Below are 21,062 nucleotides of genomic sequence, written 5' to 3'. Positions count from 1 at the left end.
TCAGCAAGGCCAGACATGTAGGTCCCATGATTGTTCCCTTCAAGCAATGTGTTTGACTGAAGAAGGCAGGTTTGGAGTGGAGGAAGGCAAGTTAATGAATAAAGCAGGTTGAGAAGGGAGTTAGGATGGGAGGGGCAAGGTGTGGCTGAAGTAAGCTGCTGCTTCTATTTGTCCTTGGCCTGTGATGGACAGACTCTGCAGCTGAAGTTATATTCCTGCCACGAGCTGTGCAAAGCCAAGTGTAAAAGTCATGAACGGGAGGTTTGTTCTTCACTAAACATTATAGCAGCCATTGTCAAACATTAGTCCCTCATCGTTGCCTGTGCTGTTTGAATTAGCATAATGGACTACGTGTCCTCCTACGTGGCTATCACTGTAGCTTGATGCTATACTGTACATCTACCGTAAATGTCAGCGGTAGTACCTGCATTCATGTTATAGGTTCATCTTCTTTTGACTTGCTCAACTCCAACCACTTTTATAGTTTATAGTTATAGTTTATTAATTTATATAGCACATTTTATTACAACAGGAGCGTTGACCAAAGTGCTGTACAAAAATACAACATACCTTATAAAACAACTTAGAGTATTGAGATAGCAAAACACCAAATATGAATTAACAAATAACTCTCATGCTGTATTAAAAGCCAGTAAGTACAAATGTGTTTTAAGATAAGATTTAAAAAGACTGACAGTAGGAGCCTGTCTGACGTGTAGGGGTAAATTATTCCACAGCTTAGGTGCTACGACTGCAAATGCTTTTGTGTAATGAAACAAGATTTGATGTGATAGAGTCAAAGTTTACTTTGATTCTTATAGGACTAACCTAATGACATGTTGCCATACTAGATGACAATATCAAATTGTAGTAAATAATATTTCTGCAGATATATAATAATTTGAATTCAGTGGGTCAGTAAATTCAGTAGTGGGGTGGGGTGGGGGTTGGTTCCCTGTATTTTCTTACGGAGCAATGGGAAGCTTCTGCATGAGCAATCACATTCCAAACAAATACCTTTTTGCTTTGATAATATCAGTACCTTTATCTGAGACAGATGAAGATAAAACAGAAGCTGCAGACGGAGGAATGTAATGTAGGAATGATATATTTTCATAGTTCTTAATTAGACCCTCCCTGTTTACATCATTCAAATGCAACAGCCCAAAGTCTCTAACGACAGATTCCGTAAACAAACTTCACAACGATATCATTTTTTAAACCAGACTTTAAAATACAAAGCCTGAGGAGATATTAAATCAAAACTCTTCACAATATGTTCACATAAACTACCTTTCTAAGGGCTCCTACACACTGTGAGATTTCATCACGCTGTGCAACATCGATGATTTAATGCATGCTTAGTGTACTATAATAATACCTAGTGAATCACACACTACAATAACAGTGACAGTTTGTCTTCCTGCTGTGTTCTCATCAGTACAGTCACGACAACAGCTGCTGTCAAACATAAAAACAAAGTTCTGCTGCCTCAACTACACTAGACTTCTTTACTTCTTTACTTTAATATCAAACATGGGTTTTTTTCATATTTTGTTTGTTGTGAGTTTTTTTGCTTTTCACAATTGAATTGATTGTTCAGTCTTTCACATGAGTATTTTCATTTTTTGGCTCTGTCATATTTTTTTCCCAGATAATCTTTGGTGTCAGTGTCTTCAAACAACTTTGAACCTCTCTCACTAACCTGGTGATTATGATGTACCATGTATGATGGACCACAGTTGTGAAACCACAGCCAAAGATATTGCTATAATTCTTTTATTGTCTTGTCTTTTGTATGAGGCAGCTCAAAACTGCACAGTGTTTATCCTGCTTAAGTGATAAGTGAAGAAAGTGTATAGGAGTTTTTGATAGCTAATGTCAAAGTCAAACGAGTTTATACATCTGCTGGCAGTGTTTAATTAATAAAGCTGTTAGAATTAGACGTCATCAGATAAAATCGTATTCACGGTGGAGTTTGACCCTGAGCAGCAAGAACCTGGAGGAGAGCACAGAAAACCCATACATACCTATTCACACCTGCAGTTCTTAACTTATTTTAAAATAAGTCCTCCTGACCACATATTGAGTGCTTGAGATCACTGACATTCCAAACAAACCGATGAGGCATTAAATGTCCTCAACTGTCTCTTCATTTGACAGCCACCCAGACAGCAGCAAATTACTGTCAACAGCCGTCTCTCTGAAGAAGACCTCTGTGACTCCTGAGTGCTAAAAATACAGTTTTGTATCCATATAGTATACCCTCATAAACCTGTATGGGAGACCGTGAGATATTAGGAGTCATTGCTCCATTTGTAGTTCAACAGGTTGTTTATCATCCATCTAATGTACCATACATTAGCTAAAGCCCACTCATTGCTGTTAATCTGTTGTATCAGCCAATTATGCCTCTACCTCCAACAGCCTTGTTTTCCAGCTATTCCATTCCTATACAGAAACTCCAAAACTATTCAAAGCTATTTAGAAACGTTAGTTTCTATCTGGTGTCCTCCTTAACCAAACATGTTGAGCCCACAGCTTAGCTGCAGTCACACAAACATGATCATCAAGGCAAGAGAAGGATCCACTAAAAGATGGAAGGTAAAGTGCCAAACTGTGACAAAAAAAGCATCACAGGCTGAAAAATGAGACCAATATGAAATCTACAGCTCAGTAGATACAGAGAAACAATGTGGTTCTATAAAACCAATTATGTAACTATTTAGTATATAAATGATAATTTCCTCATAACAGCCAACGTTTTCCTTAATTTTTGGTTGCTTATCGTGTAAAGTTATTTATCTGCCAATATCTAGGGAAGGTATTTTAAGAGGTGCTTGTACAAATAGTTTATTTCTGCTGACACCCATATTTAATGTGCCAGCCCAGATGTTGTTTAGCTGAGCTGTGAGAATATGATCAGGAAATGGAAGTTCAAACACTTTTGCTCTTCCTGTGGTCATATAGCCCCATGTGGAGGCTAAAGACTCAGACAACACAGCAACAAAAGTCTACAGCTAGTCCAGCAGCTCTTACAGTAACCTTATAGCACTGACACTGATGTTTACTATGTTCAGCTACTCAGTTTAATGTGTTAATATGGCAACTTCTCTTAATTTGAAGTAAACAAAAAGCCCTCGATTAGCATTCATTTACATTTGATCATGAACTAATGGACAAATTGAAATGTCGATATAATAATGGTACCTTGTAAAAGTTAAGGAAACCTATTATATAATAAAATTGCCCACAGTAGGCATTAATGAGTATACCAAATTTAATGCCAATCAAAGCAACAGTTGTCTGAATATGAGGGCAAAACATAAAAGAATCACGAACCACAAAATTATTAGTCACTCTAGGTATCAGCCATGTAATTAATGTAATTCAATAACTGCCAAGACATTTTCTTATTTAAAAAAGAAACAAACCTGACCCCACAAATGGAAAACCAAGCTAAGGTTATCAAGATTCTATCTGAAAATGTCATTGCAACTCCTCACTTAACCAAAAGTAAGATACAGGAAATACATCAAATGGAGATCCCATCAAATGCAGACACTTTTCTTTCTCACAGCTTGATTGAGGCCCAAGGTTAAATACCCCCAATCTCCTAAGGAAAGACTTTATGAGCTGTAGCAGAAACCAGCAGAGACCAGGAGAGACGTGATGGAGCAGAACAAGTGTCTGACCCCGAACCTGAAGTGCTGAAGCCTGCTGAAGCTCCACAGGTCACACAGAGGCAGTAACCAGGCCGATGTGGCCCAGTTAGAGCCGGTGGGGGGCAGCAGGGGCCCATTAAGATCCAGGAAGTTGAGGCCTGACTAAGACATTAATCTGTCATCTCCCTCACATCTTTATATTCATTTGTCTTAACTGTCATCCAACTGGAATTTCTATATCCAAGACCCCTGACAGCGACAAGTGCCATAACAAGTGTCTCAGTAACTCTGGTAGGTCCAGTGCTGCGGCTGTATACATGAACCTGACTTTCCATTCCCTGTATAATAGAGCAAGAACCTGTGTCTCAGGAATTTTGTAAGAAATTTGTGTCTTGTTTTCTGTACATTTTATGCTACATTTTGTTTAAACAAATTGAAAATGCAGAGTTAAAAATGGAATTACAAGCACATTTCAAGAGCTTTGTGTCTGTGTTAGGAGAGACACCTAATATAGAGCCTTGACAACAAAGGCAAGATGGACCACTATACACCATAACGAACTGAAAAACACAAAGAAGTAAGCGCAGGCCCAACCACACCAAAGAAACAAACAAAACAAAAAAACATGGATACAAAAACTCAGAACTGGTTCAAAGTCCCAGGAACTTGACAGAAGTATCAAAAAGCAACACACCATGCCACAATCTAAAGAAACAGCTGACAAGCATAATTCACACCTATCAGTCTGCAAAGGGTTTGGGACTCCAGTGAACTACACTGAGAGCCATTATCCACACATGGTTAAAACTTCAACAATGGTGAATCTTCTCAGGAGTGGCCGACCTATCAGAATTATTCCAAGAGCGCATCAGCGACTCATCCATGAGGTCACAATAGAACCCAGAACAACATCTAAACAACTGGAGGCCTTTCAGCTCTCAGTTAAGGTCATTAAGGTAATTCTGTTTTCTACCAGAAAATCCTGGATGATAGTGTCCGGCCATGGGTTCATGCCCTGAAGCTCAAGCAGTGATTATAAAGACACTAGGAAGTCCACCACTGAATGAAAGAAAATTCAGGGTCCAAGTGACTGTCCATAATCATATCCAATTGTGATGCTTTGAAAAGACATTTAAAAACTTAATGTGCTTTTTTCAAGTTTTATATTAAACACTTTAACCTCCATGCCAGGTCATACACCATGCTAAAGTATCAGAAGAGCTAAAGGTAAGAATTTCATATCATATCTTTTGATGTAGGTCTATTAGCTGAAGACAGGCTCTGTAACCATGCAGTGAGTGATGATGGGGAACACCCTATGAGTGTGCAGCTGAGGCTTGTACTGACAGAGATGGGATTGAGGTATCTCCGCCAGTCTGTGCCAGGTTGGCAGCATTGCAGAGCTCTCATCCCCTTTTTAACAAGTCTGTCTGTCCACTACAGTTGGGGATGTATAAAACAGATGCAGCTGTCAGAGTAAAGAAGTGAGGAGTGGCCTTGGCTGTTGTTTGATGAGTTTTGGCCTGAGCCATGCTCTGGATGCTGGGAAACATGCCAGTCAGAGAGGAAGGCCATTGCTAAGACCTCACCATTGCACCGAGTTGGATATCCCATAATTCTGTCATCTTCATTAGGAAAGAACAATTCATCAAAACCTATACTGGAATCTGCCTGGTCAACCTTTCAGTTCTTATCAGCAAACATTAATCCTAATAGAGCCCAAATCAAAAATATTTTAAAGACCAATACGAGACATAATCAATTTATTGTCCACACAGATCAAGAAAATTTAAACTTCAGCTTTCAGAACTGGATTTCCTGATTTAGATGGCTCCTGCCTAACTGTGTTGAATGGCAGGGAGTAGTGCAAATCCACTACTGCCTCTGTAATAGTTTAGAAAAGATAGATTTTCTTTCCTCAGGTGGGCCCACCACCATCAGTAGAAAAGTGTGTGGTCAGTGATCGCCCTTTAAAAATATACACACCCTTCTCAAATGCACTTCCTCAGTATAAGAAGGAGAGAACTCACAGCTGCACTGAATTCCCAACATAAAGGGATCTTTCTTTCACTGTTCATCTGAAATGAGTAACTACATTCATAGGACCTGGACTTTCCCATGTGCACATTGCACATACAGCTCATTGGAAATATTAAATGTTTCGGCTTTTAAAAGATAAAGGTGTTTGTACAAAAACTTATCAATCAGGATATTAAATGTCCTTAACAAGTCAAAAATTCTGATCATAGAGACATAGTCTTATAATTTTACTAAAATTGTTAACTGGTTTCTTTAAAACTTTACATGTGACATATATAATAGTTTAACAGTCTAACCTAATCCCTATGGAACCAAAAGAACCTTTTGATTACATGTCCATTTATGTGTTAATGTCCTGAACAATGACTAACTGTTTAGCTTGACTTTTCTGTGTGGAGTTAGCATGTTCTCCTCATGCATAAGGACTCCTGGAGCCCAGCTTTCTCCCACAGTCTAAAGACACACACGTTAGGTTCACTGGTGAACCTGAACTAGCTGTAGGAGTCAATGAGAGCATGAATGGTGGTCAGTGTTTCTCATTTATCTTCTCTTTCCCATAGTTTGTATTTTGTCCTTTTTTTTTTAATGGTCTCATTTTTTTCCTCCTTCTCTTACCCCTCACCCCAGAGTGATCACAGTAGATAGCTGACCCATCATCCAATTTAAAAGAGGTTATTTCTCACTACTGTCACCTGATGCTCAATCATATGTTATCATCTGATTGTTGGGGTTTTCTTACTAATAGTGTGGGGGGCTCTAGGAATGTTGACCTATCCAGGATGAATGAGATGAGAACTGGAACTTAGGCTAAGTAAATGGATGGATGGATACTGTAAAAACAAATGGAAAGCAAGGGCAAGAACAAGAAAGTAATCCTGAAATCTGCCAAGTACTTTACCATACAGAAAAAATGATCCATGTGAAGCCACCAACCAAAGGGTCCAATCTCTGGGGCATGTTACCCACAATAATAGCCTGACCACTAAACCCACAAGCAGCATGTGTTAAGCCTATAACCAAGCACATCTCCAAAATGTTATGCCATTTTAAGTGCACATGCAGCAAGAAATTTCAATATAGTCAGTGAATTGAGAATAAAATACCATAAATTTGTCCAATCAGAAGAAAAGAAATCATAGTCAATTAGGTGTCTGTCCATCAGGTTAAAAAATATGTGACCAAGTCCAAAGGTCAGAGGAAGAGAAAGAACAGAGGAGGGCAGCTTTATGCATAATATTAAAGATGTCATGGACCACAGTAACTATGAACTGTGTGGTAAAAGGCCATGTTTTCTCTGTAATCAGTAACAGATCATCACCACAGCAAGCGCATAACTTTTATGGTTTGAATATGGAGAGATAAAATAAACTCATTGAGACACATTTCCTCCTAACCCAAAAATATAGTCCAAATGTTATGAATTAATTTTTCATTATTATGATTATGTGTCAAAAATTTTCTTGTGGTCACGGTTGCAAACCACAATGAGACCAATATGAATTCCACAGCTAAAATTACCTCCAGACACTAGTGCGAAGGTTTGTGGGGTTTGTTTTTTTAAAAAAAAAAAAAAGAAGAAGAAGAAAAAAAAAGAAAAACAGCTCAAGATTTAAAGAGATATTAAAGAACTGTGAGGTAGTGGTTGTAACATGAGACTGTAACAATGATTTAAACTCATGACTTTGTTCCCTTGCTCTTCCTGACTGCTCATCTCTGTTGTTACATGTCAGGGGTGGGCAGCCTTTTCCTCCTGCGGGCAACAAGGATTTAGATAAAGCAAAAAAGCCATAAACTGGATGAATCAAAATGTAGGTAAAGGTTACACTGAAAATGTTATTAACGTTACAATAACCCAAATGCTATTTTGACAGTTAAATTGCCCTACATCTTGCCAACTATCTCATGCACTACTGAACAGGTCACATATAAAACACATTGCACTGGAATCAAACTACCAGCAGCAGAGTCGCTGCAGTAATCTCCCTAGAGATTGCTCAGTATAATGTTGCCTTGAGCATAATGCTAGGGGTTATTTTGATCCTTTTTCAGTATGTGTGAGATGGTCTAGTTCCAGCACAATGATGCACACATATTCACACACAGCTTAAAAAGAGAATTTCCAACAGAGGGAAGGTTCACTCAGTCAGAAAATAGACTATAAGCCTAATAATAATTCATTTTAAAAAAATCACCTGAGGCAATAATTTGCGCTCCTCATTCTACAAAACGAAGAGCTTGATGTATAAAACACCATGTATCATTTGAGACATGTTATATTAATTTATCTTGTCAGGTGTAAAAGAACGTGTTGGGGTAGTCAATCAATACTGTAAAAAAAACTGCCTAAGTTATCCAGTAACAATCCATATACAACAACGTATGCAAGTACTTTTAATCAAGCATCATATTTAATTAAATGTGTTCTTCTTACCAAGCTTTATTCTATTAGAATTTAAAGGGAAATAATGTACTTAGTAGGGCATGACAATTATCTAACAGCTCTAGTTACAAGTAAAATTATTTATACAATAAAAGTAAGAAAAATTCATAAAATGTAATGATTGGATATAAATTAAACAACTACATGAGTTAAACTAAAAATAATTAATCTATTAGTTATCTGAAAAAAATTGGAATAACTGTTTGAGCCCTTGTTTAAAGGAAAACATAGTTTTAGATTTGTCACTTTTCATATTTAGTTTAATTTTTAAAAAAGTAAAAAAATTGATACATTATCTAAAAGATCCATAAAAATGATCCTACAGTCCTGTATGAAACATTTGCTCCAACTCAACTAAATACAACAACAATATTCGGCTTTCACTTTATCTCATGATTAACAATAATTTATTGATCTAATCATTGGTGTAATATGCATGAACCTTGGACTTTTAGTGATATTTACTGATGCCTCCCCCTTAATGAACCCATTTTTAATGCAGGACTTGAGAGTATTTATAGTGCTTCAGGAAACACTCTGAACCCCTCTCTCATCTGTGGTATCATTTGCTAAAATGATGAATGCTTTAAATATTTACTTTGGAAACATGATACACAAACACTAACTATAAACAGCAAACGTTACACATAACAATTTTTTCCTTCTCGAGAATAGCACACAGTTGGACAAATACCTTTTTTCTCTGGTAATGTGCTTTGGACGTGTTGAAAAATGTACAACAGTAGTATGTGCTATGTACAGACGGGCTCTGACCTGCTGGATCGACTAAGTTTGAATAACTGGTGAAAAATTATTGTATGATTTGGCTCTCATCCAAATACAGAAGCATCAGAGTCTCTGGCAGAGCTCTATGAGTATATCCGTAACACTTCTCTGTGCCTTGGGGACAGTTTAACAGTTTGTGCAGTAGCTTTGTGTGAGATATCTTCTGATTAATTTGGTGTCAGAGTCTTTTTCTTCACAGAAATGTAATAAGTATTAAGTTTACTTTATATTAATTTAGTCTAGTCTAGCAAATAGCCAACGAAAACTGTTTGAGGCAAAAGAAAGTACGCAGATTTTGATGAGACAAAGAGAACACTGAAAACTGCAATTAAAGAAACACAGAGCTTTAAGTGGTGCTATAACAACCATCCAAACACAGACCAAACTCAATTTGTTAGAGCCAACATTTCCCATATGAGCTAAAAAAAATAATAATATCCATCTTGGCCTGCCATTGTTGTTGTCTTTTTGGCCTTCCCATATGGAAAAGAAATAGAAATGACGTATGCCAAACATTTGGGTTTTTTTATGTCTTATAACATTTACTTGTCTCTTTCAAAATTTTCTAATGTAATTATCAGAATTAAGTATTTTAAAAAAAGGTTTCTGTGTTTTTCTATTCCATGTGGATTACCATGGAGAAGCAACTGAAAACAGCAATGAATGTATGAAACATGTCGTAAAATACAATCTGGTATTTAACTCTAAAGCGCTCCTCTTGTAACTTTCAATCATGCAGCTTCAATCTCCAAAAGAACTCAGCAAAGTGGCAATAACGTTATATATTTCAGAGGTAACACATTACCCACTAGCACACCAGCACGACTGACATTTCCTCTCCAATAAAATGCCAGAAATAGTATACATTATAATGCGTTTTAACGGGAAACAATGCATGGATATCCAAAATAGATATAGAGTGAATGGCAATAAAAATATCATTATTATCATCACCAATCTGGTTTTTAGGCCAGTTACTGGTCAGGTCAGGTATGGAAATGTTACTTCCATACTTGACCTGACCTTGCAGTACTCTCTGCTCATCCATAGAGCATAGTAGTAGGTTGGCTCCTAGGTCCAACTGGGCTTTTAAAAGCAGAGCAGCAGCAGAGCAAACTAAATCACTGAGTAATTTGGTATTTTGATCTGTTGCTCGCATTAAAAAATAGATGAGTAGAAAGTTTTAAAATTTTATGTTGAGTGGGACTTAATATCCTGAGCAAACCACTGAATATCAGTAGCTATGATACGTGACTCTAGAAGACAAAGATCAAGTTAGAGGATCACATTTATGTCAGCAGGACTAATCCTGTGGGGATCAATACAATCTCCATCAGAAAAAGTCTTATTATTGAAATACTTGACACCACTAATACATTTGACTCCACAAACATTGTGCTACTGATTTGATTTTTAATGTATTCTACTTAAAGGTTTTTAGGTTAGTTTTAGGGTTTTTTTTTTATCAATTAGTTATTGCAGCATTTTGACAAGCTACAGGGTATCATGTGGGTCAAGCAGAGTGCATCAAACCAGCTGACTATCAGCTGATCCAAAGAGGTACCAATGATGACTGACACTTCAAACAGTCTGTTCAAGCAGCCAACTTCCCCGCGGTTCCTTCCTGCTCCATGCTGTTGCTGTTGCTACTTATGATTGGATCTGCTGCTTTTTCCCTCTACCAGCCCTGCCTCTTTCCACTGTGGTCTTTTTTTTATCAATATAGTTGCAATGATATCTCTTGTTTTAGAGATTATGTATATTCCATATGTCAGGTATATATCTTCAAGGCCCTGTAACCTCCAGGAGGGGAGGGAAAACCTTCAGCGTCAACTGCAAAAATTTATAAATTCGCACAATAATATGAAATTCCAATCATGGCTCTGATTAAATTAAATTATCCAGATGTTTTCACATTATATCTTGGCTTGTAGCTGGGGGGGATGTCCTGTTCAGAAGCCTGGACCAGCTGAGAAAATCTCAGTGGAGAAAGAGATGCAGAACAAAATCTCCTTTTCCGGAAAAACGTCTTATGAGTTTCAGTTTTTAAATAATAAGCCAGAACATCAGAAACTGGAACATAAATGGGCATTTGCAGATGAATCATTTTTGATTCAGACACGCAAAACACAATTTATTTTTGATGATTCAACAGTACCCATGTGAAGGATGACGATGCCGATGAATAGTGTGCGTTAGCAGTGAAATGTGAGATCAGAAGGCTTTCTGTCTTGATTAAATCTTAATGTTGCAAAGACTGTTGCTGGACAGTTCATGGGAAAGACACTGGGTTAAAAGAGTAAGGTCAGCATAACCAATTGCAATTGAGCCGTGTTTTAAACACATTTCTTGGAGTTAAACCCTGATCAAACAAGAGTTACAGTGAATCCAGCACAATGAATACATACCTAACTATAAGCCCACACAGCAACAGCGTCCTGTTTCCGCTGTTTTTTATTTTTGCTGCTTTGCGTCACAGATACTGTACAGTCATGATTCTTATGCTGTGCTGCCCTCTGGTGCTCAAAGCCATCTTTACACCAGTGCTACCGCCTAAGTGTGTAAAGGTTTACTTATATTATAAATGTTTTACACTCCATCTGTACATTTGAATCACTGCTGCTTTACCCAAAAAAAAAAAGAGGTCATGAAGAGAAAGTGAAGCTCCACTCTAAGGTCATGAAGGATGCAGCAGAAATGCAGCATGAAAACATACAGAGCTTGATGATGACATATTATGTTTGATACAAGTGAGAACAGTTAGAACAAAATGTTGCCCATCTCAGCAAAGCCCTGCAGGATCTTGTAAATAGATGTAATCATGTAGCATTACAATAAATAATACAAAATCCTTCTCTTTTCTACAGTATGTCAGAAAAAGGGTCAGTGTGTGGCCTACCGTACACTTTCCTGCCACACAGAGAGAAGTTTCATTCTGTCCACATGGCGTCCCGTCGATCACCCTTTCTGACTGTCGCACGTAGAACCTGAACCCTGTGGCCCGGCAGTTGAGTTCACACTGCTGCTCAATAGGAACTGTAAACAGATTTAGGTATCATGATATAAAGACATATTTCAAGATATGAAAATATGCTGGTTTCACAATACACACAAACAAAAGTAAATAAAAAAAACATCAACACATCACAGATGAATGTGCTGACATCCATCTTTAAATATGTGTAAAAAATTTGACACTATCATTGTGTGAATGAAATAAACGTAGATTTTACCATTAAGTTTATTATTTTGTAACTACATGAAATCCAGCTGGATTTAAAGACTGAATCCACATTGAAATAAATTGCATATGCATATATGATACATGGGGAGTAACTGTACTTTGATCATATATTTAAATTTGCTAATCTTTTCAAGCACATATCCTTTTGGACACTTTCCAGGCACCATTCTGACCAGGCATATTAAACTTGAGCAGAGGACAAATCAGTGGTTTGGGTTTTTGTTGTTGTTGTTTCAAACTGGGAACTGAGGTTATGATTCAAAGACCAAATAACAGTCTTCAGTAGAAGACCATAAAGTCCTTATGTAAGACATCATGACCTTAGCATGTCCATTTTATGTCCATCTATAGTTCACAGCATGTTAAAAGGGCATGAGTGTTTTTGAATTCAACCATCCTCTCTGACGTTGTCCTCTTCCCTAGAAGAGTTCCAACTGTTAAGCTGCAGTTTTGATAAAATGGAGAATATCTAATGAACACTGCATTTGCACAAGTGGTCAAACTAGGACTTAAATCAAAAATAGCAGGCACTTTGGAAGCAGCTTAAAGGGGAGGTCATTTCTAAATCAACCATATCTAAATCAAGTGCTGTTTTTGCCTTTTATGGTCATATTCACCAAGTTTTTAAATCATAAGAGTTGTTATGGTCATAACAATATAATATTTAAGCGCATCATTTACCAAAACATTAGAGTTCTGTGAAAAAAACAAGTGTTACAGTTTTACCCTGTGGCTGTATTCTGAAAAGAACTAAAACAGCACTGGACTGGCCATGGCTGCTGTTTTAAAACTAAAAGGAGAAATTCTCTCTCTTTAAAATGTTAAACATGTTCTACAAAAAAAGATCTTTAATATTGACAAAGGATTATGTTTGATGCAATAAAAGCTGCAAAGTCTAACCTCCGCTTTCCTTTATTCATGTGCTTTACCAATTAGATATGCTACAAGCCCAAAAGCCTGGCATTTCTTAAACAGATGTACAAGAGTATGTTTAAGCACTGCTCAAGATGGGTGTCAAATGACCCAGACTTAACCTCGTATGTGTACCTGGGGTTATTTAATCTTTATATCTGTCTTATCCATCAGTTAAGGCCACAGCACACAGACAAGATCTCACAATACACATCTGTTTGACAGGATATTAACTCTGGAGGCTGGTATTTCCATTAGCTCAGATAAATGACAGATAGTCAGTTGTTTTGACTGTTGCCTGGATACTTCAGGTGAGTACGTTAAATGAGTTCGTACGTATGAACATTCATCAGTAAGCCTACGGACAGGTGGCATACCGTAGTCCTTACATCAAGCTACACATCAGTTTAAATACGTCATGGGTCAGGCAGCTGAAGGTGTAACACAGTGTGAACATGCAGTTAACTGTGAAATGTGTGACCTCAGGGTTAGGTGAAGCTACTGACTTTGAGCAGCATTTATTACTTCTTCAGCAACACTTTACAGGTATTTAGTCATCTCTGTGTTTTAAACTGAGGTTTAGGTTTTCTTTTTTTCTTTTTTTTTGCCTGTCCCATTTGGATCTTTAGCCATCAGAATTGTTGTCTGAAGGCCAAGAAAGATGCCAAGCGGCTTTACTTTACCAATTGGATCATCATGGCCTTGCCATATTGGTCCATTTGATTGACCTTTATTGTAATTATGTATTTATTTGATTTGATTTTTGGTTGTTACAGACGGGACAGACATGACTGGGGGATAGGACAGGGAGAAAAAAATTAAAGAAAGAGAGGGAGAGAAAAAAATAGAGGGGAGAAGAAATGGTGAGAAAGGGGGGGAAGAAAAGAGAAAAAAAAAAAACGGCCAGCACCTCCTCCCAGCCCCTCACCCCTGACGGTTCACAGAACAGGGGTGAGTGGAGACCCCAAACCTCCCTCCGCCTGCTCATATGTAGTGTTGCTGGGTGTTGTTCTAAAGTGCATTTAAAACACAGGAGGGCATGGTGCTTCCTGCCAGAGAGCAGCAGGCTCCTCCCGAAAACCCTCAGTGCATTTAAAATTGAGGGTAGGACACCAGCACCAGAGGTGGGTTTGAATACACAGACCATCCTGTGGATGCTGTATAACGTGTCCACCCCCAAGGCCCTATATGTATATGTTATGAGAGTATGAGTAATGCAGATGTCTAGGTTGCGGATGGTGTAACACAGTGTGAACATGCAGTTAACTGTGAAATGTGTGACCTCAGGGGGTTAGGTGAAGCTACTGACTTTGAGCAGCATTTATTACTTCTTCAACAACACTTTACAGGTATTCAGACATTGTGACATACATACACAAAAGAAGCAAAAAATAATCCTAATATTGACAGCCCTAAACCCCTGCTTTAGTTTTTACGGGGGATTAATTGAGTACTGTCAGTCTCAAAGTCTGCAACGTTTGTCTCTGCCAAGAGATTTCATGGCTCAAGCCTCTTGACTTAATCATGTCGCCCTCAGGATGAACTGTTAGCGGCCTCTCAGCTTTTCATCAAGTGGCATCATTAACTCAAAATTTTTAATAGTAAAAAGTCAGACTTAGTATTAGAATATTTTTTATCTACCTGCAAATTAGGAGAGTGTAAGGGCAAGACCATTACAGTGACGGTACCCCAAATCAATACTGACTGCAAAATTGACATATGTGAGGAAATTTTTCCCTTTTTGCCCTTTTTGCTCAGTTAAAGACAGTAGAGACACAGTGTCCTTGTTATATGCTATCTGTTATTCTGGGGTAAATATGCATTTAATTCTAAAATAAAGTGAAAATTTATTTATTTGTAGCTCTGGCTCTATATACCACTACAATAGATTTTAAAATCAAATCAGTTATATGACAATGAAGCCATGAGCTCTGAGCTTTATTTCAAGGGGTTTAACAAAAACTCTGCATTAACTGTTTAAGAATTTTTATACACATTTTCAGAGGCTAAAAAACTACCTGGACAGGTGACTAACAAATAGTTTCGTGGCCAGGTGAGGCTTTTTTCATTTTATTTTATCGCAAATGTAGGAAACATAATGTCTGACATTGATCCAAAGTTTTGAATTAGTGTTTTATAGGATTCCACTGTAATTTTAAATATGAGGCCCAAACAGATGCCAGTGTAGGTGCCATCATGAGATTGAAAGACCAAAATAAGCCTCAGAGAGAGAACAAAAAACTGTAGGACTAGCCAGATCAAAAATCTGGTATATTGTTAAAAAGAAGGAGTGCTTTGGCCAACTCAGTACTAAAGTACACAATGACCATTATTTTCATGGTTAAGAAAAATTATTTTACAACTAGTCAATTAGTCAATACTGCAAGAGTTTCTCAAGGTAAATAAATGGGATCAGTCACCTGATCTCAATCCAACAGAGTATGCTTTTCAGGTATGAAATATAAAAAAGTAGCAACCGAGGGCAGCTGCAGAAAAGGCCTGGCAAAGAATCTCCAGAAGGGAAACACAGCATTTCACGATGTCCATGGGCTCTAGACCTCAGGTGGTCACTGACTAAAAATGATTTTCATCCAAGTATTAAAAACAATATATACAATCCTTACAGACAGTCATCTCGTTCTCGTCTCTAACAAAAACTAATATGTCAGGATGTACAATCCTAACATATTAGTTTCCTGCTTATATGTTTTGCATTTTAAAGAGAAAAAAAGTCATACTGCTTGTATATACAATCCTTGCAATTATTTTTGAATGTAAAAAAGTCTTTAATTCTTAAACAGGTAATACAAAGTTATGTGACAACTCTGAATTAAAGCAGAAACTCTACATTTTGATCATATATTGACTGTCTGATTGACTGTCAACTATGGTGGTGTACAGAGGCAAAACTACAAGAAATTTTGTCTTTGTCCCGCAGATTATGAACATAACCATATATACAGTTTATGTATGCTCACACTGCTCATAAATGTAACCTACCCTCATTAAAAGGTTCCCACTCGTACAGTCTGCCCATGAAAGGCTGGTTGTTGTAAGATGAACACTGGACAGCCCGGATGTGCCTGCTGGATGGGGGACAGGCCTGTGGAAGGACCAGTGAAATACAAACATGCATTTATTTTCCATGAAAACACCAAGTCCGACAGGTAAATCCCTTTGTAACTACAACCGCGTCTCACTGTCACGCTCTGTAGCCACTGATTTACTGATTGCTACAGTGAGCCTTCACTGTTTTAACTGTTTCCACTCCTCCACTTGTAGCGCTGTCTTTTTAACAAAAGCACTTAGATTCCAAGCATATATGAAGGCTCCAGAGTGAAACACAACCTCCCTTAAGTCTCCATACATTATATCATTTGTCTAAACAAGACTGGTCTGCTTTACTTTACTTGAATATCTGTCATCACACAACATAGAGATAATGTGCAGAACCAGAGGCTGTTTCAATTCATTTTAATGCACAGAATCAGTTCAATAACCTAGAAGCTTATCCACAGACTCATGCATTTAAGCTGGTGTTAAACTCGTGAAGGTGCTGTATGAATTATTAAGATTATGGGTCTTTCCCTAGTAATTTAAATAAGGTTTAATGTTTGATTCAAACACACAGACAAGTGCAGCTCTCTGGTGAGCTCTGCTATAAAACATCCACTCATAAGTTCAGTAACTCAATCAAAAACTTTACAAAAATAGATTCTGAGATGGTTTTGAAGATTGGTTTCAAGTTTGAGCGGTGGCCATGTGGCTCTGGAAAAGTATAAACTATTCACACCCAAAGCTAATCAGTCCACTACAGTGCAATAAATAGCGTAGGCTGTCTAGTTTCTAATTAATATTAGGTGTTCTTGTTCAATTCTTCAACTCAGTCAATGACAATGTGACTAATAAACTCTAAACACATTTGAACCAGGTCTGATTATCTGAATTAAACTGTTATGGTAGTAGAGGACACATCTACTACATGTCTAAATGCCACAAACAATAATTGAACCAAACAGTATATTCTATTTCCAGGGGGGACATCTTGCATTCCTTGCCTTCTATCAGACATAAATTTTGGAATTCATGTAAATGTGTTCTTTTCCTCATCAGAGCTTCAAAGTTAAAACTAATGGTTTATAATTTGAATGCTAGCTTTTCCTTTGCACACACAAACAAAAGGAGCATTAAAAATAATGAAATCCGTATTACTAACAAACCAGTCTGAGAATACAAACAAAACGCAGACTTGCATACATTACTGTTGCAGATCCTGTAGCGAGCATGCTCCCCAGTACAGAAGGAAGAAGGGAGAGGGTTGTAAGGTCTCACTTGATGCTGCTTAGGATTGGACATGTGGCTGCCTGTATGGTGCTCCTGCTGGACCTCAGCCTTGTTGGCTGAACTAGGCTGGTAAAGGGGAGCCCAGACTTGGTTATTTCTGGGATGCTGTGTCCTGGCATTCATGTAGGGTCTGCTGTAGAGATGGAGATTGCTGGAAGCATTAGGGTTGTTTAACCTGTGGCTACCATGGCCTCTAGCTGTGGGGTGGTGGGAATTAGCTGCAGCAGAGCGTCTGTGTCTGTGTGGGCGAGGGATCTTAGAGCCCTGGCCTGTATCCGTCTGCAGTGAAGTAACATAGGGCGCCCTTCCATAGCCATACTTCCCTGGGATAATGTTTGTTACCCTCCTGAAAACACAAACATGAGGATATTAACACTTAGTGTGCAAGTGTAGTTATCACTTCATCTCTAGGCTACACATGTCCCTATCGAATACCACAGAACTGAATCCAGTCTGCTACCGTATTTCTACTGACAATGTTTTAAACTTGAATCAATATCTTTTTTATTGGAAAGGTTTAGGTTTAGCTAAATGCCATCTTTTATTGAAGAAAATGTCAAGGCCTGTCTTCTGAACTACAACTTTTGTGATGCACCAGGATCTCATTGGCAGAATTCTGGGAGCTTTTGTTGTTATTTGGCTCCTTCGATTCCAACTCAAACAACCCCCCATTACTCAGCTGTCAGTGCTATTTGTTTAAAGGCAACCACAACAGGAAGGAGGTCACAAAGCTGCCAAGCACAAGCCGGGCTTTTGATTCCAACCATAAAAGACTAGTTTCCACTGCAGGGCAGTCAGATGTGCACACAATGATGGCTCCAAAGAGTCACTTTTAGGCTGCGCTGCTCAGCATGCAGCACAGCCATACATGACTCACTGAAAAAGCACAGAAGCTGAAATACTTTTATTTAAAAAAGGCTCATTGTGCCTTATAACACATCAACATAGTCGCATAAAATGCATAGATATAGAAATATGAATTGCAATATTTGTTCAAATGTTAAACATTTTGTATTTTTCAGATAAAAAGTTTAGTAGTTTAAGTAGTCGCAGGGTCATGAATTCTGACAGTAACCTGGTCATAAGTCATAGCAGACTGCCCTTTTAACTAATGTGTGGTTGTGGAAAAGGGGGTAGGGGAGGTTGTATACAGAAGACACAGAGGGGAAAGGATGATGTTAATTTCGTATAATGGTCTTGACCGATAACATTGCCAAACAGTTATGAGTTGACTGAAATTAAGTAAAACATCCTCACTCCACCATATTTACATAGTGTGTCTAACCATCAGTGTCACAGAGTACGTCACAGTCAAGCAAGATGAAATATGGAAAATCATTTTTGACATTGTACTTTTTGTCAGGATAGCTCAACCTGTGCCAGATGCTACATTAGTCATCTTCCACCCTATATGGACTAAAAGCAGTAATTGCTGGGCCCAACTTCTTTTCATTTGCAATGCCCCTGTCTGTTGGGTCAGATTGCTATTGTGCTGGCAACCTGTAGTCTGTACTCTGTACTGGCATTTATTATTCATCATTTATTTATTATTACTACAGTTATATAGCCAGAGGACCAAAATTCTCCCTCATATTATTTTTCATTGTGGCCTAAACGAATGCCTGGGAATTACAAATGCATCTATTAGATTTCTTTTGGTCCTACAATTAATCCCATGTCTCTGTGCAGAATAATATCTGCTAAAAGTGTGTACCTGCGCCCACCAGGCCTGTTCTTCTCTTTTCTCAGCTCTCCACGGCTGCTGCTGTTGTAGGGTCTGGCTGTGCTGCGGTGCAGAGGAACTGTAGGCCGAAGAGCTGAAACTATATGGCCTGGTTGATGAGGCTGAACACCAGCCCCTCTGGAGGGGTACTGAGATGGAGCGTACACAGGTAGGCAGGGCCTAGTCTGTTCTTGTACTCCTTTTCCACAGGTCCGGGAGCAAGCTGACCAGGGACCCCAGACACCCCAAGATCCCTGAATTTCTCCATGCTCTGCCCTAACTTCCTCGTGGTGCTCTGCCCTCTGAGGAACCTGCATGGAAATGAAACATCAATTAAGGGCATCACAAAGTGCAAAGAAGTGGAAAAGTGCTGCAAGATCTGAATGCCAAGGATTTGTGGAAAGCCTCAGCAAGACTTTAATCTTTAAAGATAATGGCTTTGAATAAAAGCTTACATTGGGGGCCTCATCACATCACCACAACTATCCTGCCTCTCTGCCCCCCACCAGTGCTCATGAAATAGACCTCTGTTCATGGGAATAAAGCCCTGATTTGGCTGATTAGTGGGTGTCTGTTTGTGGTCTATCCCCTATTGGCTACCTGTGCTTCTCACTATTGACTGTATGCCTCTGTGTCTCTGTGCCAGGGACATATTAGCAGCGATCACTCTCTGCTCTCTGTTTGAGGAATTTGCCAGCAGGAGTCCTTTTCCAAGCTGCCTTTATCCGCAAAGTTGCGTGGAAATCCTGTCTTTAAGGAGTGCTTTGTCGCCTTTCACAACAACCTCTCTGGGCAAACACATGACTGTAGTAAAAGCTCAGCTGCCTTTGACTTTTAGTGGATGGAAAGAGAATACAAAAGCAGTAGGGAGAGTTGGCAGGGAGCTTCTTCTGCTGTCAGTCAGCCTGTGCAGCTATTCAGGGAAGCCCTGGACCACCCCTCCGCCTCTTCTGCAGCTTCGGCTTTTGTAACCCAAAGCCACTGTCATCTCTGGGTCACCCAAAGGTCACACAGCTGGACCCCCAGTAGAAACACACGGAGGCAATTCACACACACACACACCCTTCTTTCTGACAGTTCTGTTGGTCAGCCATCTTCCATTACTTGTGTCTCTGCAGGGGTCAAGAGGTGGATTGCTGACAACTAAAAATCAGCCCTCTTTGTTTGGCTAAGGCCGACAGATGTTTTCACTTTCCATCTCTACAAGTACAGATTATCACCGTGGTCAGGATACCCCTGGGAATACTCTCATTCACTGTTTTGGGTGGCATTTGGCTGTGCTGGTGAGAAACAATCATGCATGCCATCTTTGGAGATGAGCATTCCTGTCTCTTTTTCCAACCAAGCAATTAGACTAAAAGATAAAACACCAAAAATAAAAATTCCAGGAAACATTTGATGGAGGTCTACCATCATGAGAATTAGGACATCAAGCAAATCACTCAAGTTAGAACACTGACATATTTTTTCTAGTAGCTCCATCTCCCATGCTCACCTTTCTGTGGTCTGTTGTGTGTTGGCTGCCCAGGGGATCTGACCAAAGTAACAATAGCAGCATAGACAGTCTGTACAAACCAGAGAGAAGTAATTACTGGTCATATTTACAGCTTTACTCCAACTGGTTTATTGGCTTACAATATAAATTATGATTTGCTGATACTACTATTGAAATATTGCTGAAATACTGACATACTGTTATTCAGCTTCTATTAAGGATAATCAGAGAATGAGTCAGTCTCACAAAAAATGGGAACACAGACATAAATCTGAGGTTAACCACAAATGAATGCACCCAATATTAATTTACCTGACAGTCCAGACACAGCCTCCTTTCATACTTCCTGGTTTCTTAAAGCTGTACACTTAAATGTAAAAAGAGAAGTTGACATTAGCATGCACCTGAGTGGT

The 21,062-nt window shown here is 38.6% G+C and overlaps 1 protein-coding gene across 1 annotated transcript in view; it reads right to left on the bottom strand.

Moving 5' to 3' along the window:
• thsd4 (thrombospondin type 1 domain containing 4) overlaps positions 1–21,062 on the bottom strand; it is a 48,707-nt gene that overhangs the window by 25,749 nt on the left and 1,896 nt on the right. Inside the window, exons 2-7 of the mRNA XM_084928730.1 lie at positions 20,962–21,016; positions 20,650–20,719; positions 19,146–19,465; positions 17,345–17,777; positions 16,088–16,190; positions 11,831–11,967 (exon numbers count right to left, since the gene is read on the bottom strand). Coding sequence (XP_084784856.1) covers positions 11,831–11,967; positions 16,088–16,190; positions 17,345–17,777; positions 19,146–19,465; positions 20,650–20,719; positions 20,962–20,990 — 1,092 coding nt within the window. The 5' untranslated portion in view covers positions 20,991–21,016. The remainder of the gene's footprint in view (positions 1–11,830; positions 11,968–16,087; positions 16,191–17,344; positions 17,778–19,145; positions 19,466–20,649; positions 20,720–20,961; positions 21,017–21,062) is intronic.

Source organism: Perissodus microlepis, chromosome 1, assembly GCF_051167445.1.
Source record: "Perissodus microlepis isolate ML-2025 ecotype Zambia chromosome 1, ASM5116744v1, whole genome shotgun sequence".
In the NCBI taxonomy this organism is placed as follows: Eukaryota; Metazoa; Chordata; class Actinopteri; order Cichliformes; family Cichlidae; genus Perissodus; species Perissodus microlepis.
This window is presented reverse-complemented; position numbering and strand designations above follow the sequence as displayed.